At 39.1% G+C, this 5,205-nt stretch overlaps 1 protein-coding gene across 1 annotated transcript; it reads left to right on the top strand.

The window, feature by feature from the left end:
- The first annotated feature begins 260 nt into the window (after positions 1–260).
- Positions 261–1,388, top strand: LOC109208554. The gene is made up of 2 exons (XM_019371679.1): positions 261–387; positions 484–1,388. Exons 1-2 carry the CDS (start codon positions 261–263, stop codon positions 1,386–1,388), a joined length of 1,032 nt encoding a protein of 343 aa, XP_019227224.1.
- Positions 1,389–5,205: the final 3,817 nt, after the last annotated feature.

The following is a 5,205-nucleotide window of genomic DNA, read 5'->3' on the forward strand; positions in this document are numbered from 1 at the left end:
AAAACCCACGCTCTGGGCTCGACAATTCTGGAAGTGGATGAACTCCCAATGAATCTCGTGATGGAAGGTCAGGTACACCAAATAATTTTGATTTACAAAGTTTGGTACTAACTTTGTAGAAACAGTTGAAAGAGCAAAATGATCGCATAGAGCAAATACCTGGCGTACCGCCCGTGATTAAAGGGGTAGATATTAATAAATATTCACAACAGCCCTGGAAGCCAAGTGCAACACCTTTGCCGATTCCTAAATAGTTTAAAATGCCTGCTGTTCCAAAATATGATGGAACAACTAATCCTCGAGATCACGTAATTGTGTTCACAACTGGCGTGAAGGGCAATGATTTAACCAAGCAGGAAATCGAATCAGTTTTGGTTAAAAGATTTGGTGAAACACTCACGGAAGGAGCATTAACGTGGAATTCTCTTTTACTTGAAAACTCTATTGATTCTTTTGCTGAGCTTGCAGATTCATTCATAAAAGCACATTCGGGAGCTCAGAAAGTTGAAAAAGGGATGGAAGACATATTTAAACAACGAAATATAGAATTACTCAGGGAGTTTGTGGATAGATTCCAACAGGAGAGGATGATGTTACCACGAGTACCTGACAACTGGGCAGCTATGGCATTCGCAAGAAATCTAAACGTGAAAAGTTCAGAAGCCACGTGGAGACTGAAGGAAATTTTGCGAGAATTTCCTGCAACAACTTGGAATGACGTGTACAACAGGTACAGCACGAAGCTGCAGATAGAAGAAGATACGGTTGCACAGCCAAGGGTTGATGAAAGAGTAGGATCGAGACGTTCAAAATCAGAAAGAAGGACCAGGAAAAATAGGTACAAGCCTTACATGGGACCTGTAGGGCGAGATTCTCGGTCTAAGCAAGAACACACACGATCTGAATCAATATCAAGGCAAAAAGATGCAGGTTCTTCATCCAGATTCAGAAAGGAACGGGATACACGAGGCAACGACTCCAATACACATGCGAGGGTTGGTAATTACAATTTTAATGTCAGCACCTCCGAGTTAGTGGCTATTTTAAGAGGTATGGGAGATAAGGTGAGATGGCCAAAAGAGATGAGATCAGACCCGAGCAAAAGAAATCCGGATTTTTGGTGTGAATTTCACAACGATCATGGACATAGAACAACAAATTATAGGTTACTACAAGGAGAAGTCGAGCATTTGTTGAAACAAGGTTATCTAATTGACCTGTTCAGCGAGAAAGGTAGACGATCATGTATGAAGAACAAACAAGAACCCCCGAAACCCCCGTCTCCAAAAAGAATAGTCAATGTAATAACCGGGGGAGACGAGGTCAATGGTGTGACATATACAGCTGCAAAAAAGACGTCAAAAGTCACAATCACTCATGGGAAATGAGTTCGCCAAGTCTTGGATGGAGACAGTATAAGATTTGATGACAAAGAAGAGGATGGCTTGATGATTCCTCACAATGACGCACTAGTAATATCTCTACTTGTACATGATACTAACGTAAAACGAGTTTTGATTGACCTAGGTAGTTCCGTAAATATCATTCTACTAAGAGTGGTGAATGAAATAAAAGCTAACGACAAGGTGATACCAAAGGCATGGTCTTTGTCTGGATTTGATAATTCAAGCATTATCACAAAAGGGAAAGTAGTGCTTACCACGTTTGCAGAAGGAGTTACCAAGGACACAAATTCCAGGTGATAGATGCGGACATGGCTTATAATATAATTCTGGGAAGACCATGGATTCATGATATGGATGTTGTACCGTCCATATTGCATCAAGTTATTAAATTTCCTTCACAGTGGGGGATTCGGCAAATCCGTGGAGATCAACAGGCTTTTAGAAGTATTAATTCAGTGGTGGTTACAAGCACGGTAAACGATGTTGCAGGCGAGAAATAACAACTAGAGATTCAGTTGAGGACGTCGTAATACAAACCTCAACTAAAGGAATTCCAAGACAAACTGATGTTGATTCAAGACCCGATGCTATTCAAGAGCCAAAAGAAAATGAAACATTAAGACAACTACCGAAGAACTCGAAGCGGTGGTGCTATTTATACACTTGCAAAACAAAAAAGTTTACATCGGAGCAAACCTAAGCCCAGAAATGAAAGGTAAGTTAATTGAATTTTTAAAACTTACACAGATTGCTTTGATTGGTCGCATGACAGGTATACCACCGGAGGTGATGATCCACAAACTGAATGAGGACCCATCATATCCACCTGTCAAGCAAAAGAAGAGGAAGCAGGGATCCTTCAAAAATCAAGTAATCCAAGATGAGGTACAAAAGCTTTTAAAAATTGGGTCAATATGGGAGGTAAAATACCCTAACTGGTTAGCTAATACTGTGGTAGTTCCAAAAAAGAATGGGAAATGGCGAGTTTGTGTAGATTATACTGATTTAAATAAAGCTTGTCCTAAAGATTCGTTTCCTTTGCCGCATATAGATCAACTAATTGATTCTACCGCAGGACATGAGCTATTAAGTTTTTTAGATGCATATTCAGGTTATATCCAAATAAAGATGGATCCTTTAGATGAAGAAAAAACTTCGTTTATCACAGACAGGGGGACTTACTGTTAAAAAGTCATGCCATTTAGTCTAAAAAATACTGGAGTCATACCAAAGATTGATGACTAAAATGTTTCAAGAACATCTGGGAAAGACTATGGAAGTCTACATTGACGATATGCTAGTCAAATCATCACAAGCAGGAGATCAATTTCAACATCTGTCAGACACTTTTCAGATTCTCCGCAAATACAATATGAAGCTAAATCCAGAAAATGTGCTTTTGGCGTGGCTTCAGGTAAGTTTTTAGGTTTTCTTGTTTCTAACAGGGGTATTGAAGTGAATCTTGCACAAATCAAAGCTATCGAGGAAATACTAGATGTACTCACAAGCAAAAAAGAAATGCAGAGATTAATAGGAAGAATAGCAGCCCTGTGGAGGCTTATTTCAAAATCATCGGAAAAAAGTTTAAATTCTTTTCAGTATTGAAAAAGCAGAATTAATTTGAATGGACTGATGAATGCCAACAACCCTCAAGGACCTAAAATCGTATTTGTCAAATCCACCTTTTGCTAGCCAAACCAAAAGCGGAGAAAGACTGCTTATTTACCTTCACTACTAAAAAATCTAGTTTTCGCTACGGACAAATTCTGTAACTAAATAGAAAAATTCGTCTCTAATCTCATTTAGCGACAGGTTATTAAGAAATTTTGCTAGCTACGGGTGATTTAACGGCAGATTAGCGACGACGTCCGTAGCTAATTTCAGTTTTCTTTTGTAGTGCTTGCTGTGTTAGAATTGGCAGTAAGCGCGGTGTTGGTACGAGAGGATAAAGGTAAATAATCTCCAATATATTATGTTAGTAAACCTTTGATAGATGCTGAGACACGATATCCTCATCTAGAAATACTTGCTTTAGCATTAGCTATGTCATCTAGAAAGTTGAGACCTTATTTCCAATGCATCCTATCTCTGTAATAATTGCTTTCCCCCTGAGGAATATATTGCATAAACAAGAACTATCTAGTAGGTTAGCTAAGTGGTCAATAGAACTCAGTGAGTATGATATCATATATCAGTCCAGAACTGCAATAAAATCGCAGGTTTTAGCAGATTTCAACACAAATTAGTTCCTGAAGCAGAAAAGGAATTATAGGTATTCACTAGATCTAATCCGGGGACTTGGATTTTATTTACTAACAGTTCCTCGAATGTTAAAGGAGCGGGCTTAGGTATTGTTTTAATTCCGCCTTCAGGGGAAGTCATAAGACAAGCAATAAAATGTTATCCCATCACTAATAATGAAGCAAAGTATGAAGCTGTGATTGCAGGTTTGGAACTAGCATGAGAACTTGGTATAGAACAGATTATAATCAAAAGCAACTCGTAGCTATTAGTTAACCAAATGCAGGGGACATACATAGCAAGAGAGGCACGAATGCAACAATACCTGGAAAAGGTACGGAATTAGTCAGACAATTTCTGTCGTGGAAGGCCGTACAAATACCTAAGGAGGAGAATGCGGAAGCGGATGCACTGTCCAATCTCGCATCTGTTACGGAAATAACAAATGCAAAAAATGCCACTGTAATACATTTGTTTCATTCGGCACTCGACCAAGACAAGAACAGGGTAAATTTTAATAATCTAACTTGGTATTGGAGGAACGATTTTGTTAACTTTTTGCAGTACAGAGTCTTACCCGAAGAAGTCATATTTGCTTCGTCAAAAAGCTGCCCAATATTGCTTAATTCGCGAAAACTTATACCGAAAGATGTTCGGAGGACCTTTGGCACGCTGTCTCGGACCTTCACAAACGGAATATGTGATGACGGAAGTACATGAGGGCACTGCGGCAATCATGCTGGGGGAAGATCATTGGTAAAGACTTTAATAAGAGCAGGATACTATTGGCGAAAAATGGGGAAAAAAGCAAAAAACTTTGTAGTCAGGTGCGATAAGTGTCAACGATATGCCAATACATGCCACCCAGCAGAATTGTTACATTCAGTTATCACGCCATGGCCTTTCATGAAATGGGGCATGGATATCATAAGTCCGTTACCTCAAGCTAAAGAAAGGTACGGTTTCTATTAGTTTTAATAGATTATTTTTCAAAATGGGTAGAAGCAGGAGCTCTCAAACAAGTGCGAGAAAAAGAAGTCAAGGACTTTATTTGGCGAAACATTATCTGCTGGTTTGGAGTTCCAAAGGAAATCATGTGTGACAATGGCCCACAATTCATAGGCATGAAAATTACAGAGTTCTTTCAGGTTGGCAGATTAAACGGATTACATCTGCACCTTACCATCCTGTAGCCAATAGGCAATCTGTGTCAACAAACAAAGTTATTATTAATAACTTGAAGAAGAGACTAGAAGAATCAAAAGGCAAGTGGCCAGAAGTGTTACCAGGGGTATTATGGGCTTATCGATCGACAACAAAAACAAGTACGGGCAAGACTCCATTTTCACTTGTCTGTGGCACTGAAACCATAATTCCAGTAGAAATAGGTGAACCAAGTACGAGATACACACATGCTACTAAGGAGTCAAATGAGGAAGAAATGCGAATGAATTTGGATTTACTAGAAAAAAGGTCAGAAGTAGCGCTAATAAGGATGGCGGCTCAAAAACAGATGATTGAGCGATATTACAACAGGAAAGCTAATCTGAGATACTTC

This window comes from Nicotiana attenuata, unplaced genomic scaffold (assembly GCF_001879085.1).
Source record: "Nicotiana attenuata strain UT unplaced genomic scaffold, NIATTr2, whole genome shotgun sequence".
NCBI classification, from domain to species: Eukaryota; Viridiplantae; Streptophyta; class Magnoliopsida; order Solanales; family Solanaceae; genus Nicotiana; species Nicotiana attenuata.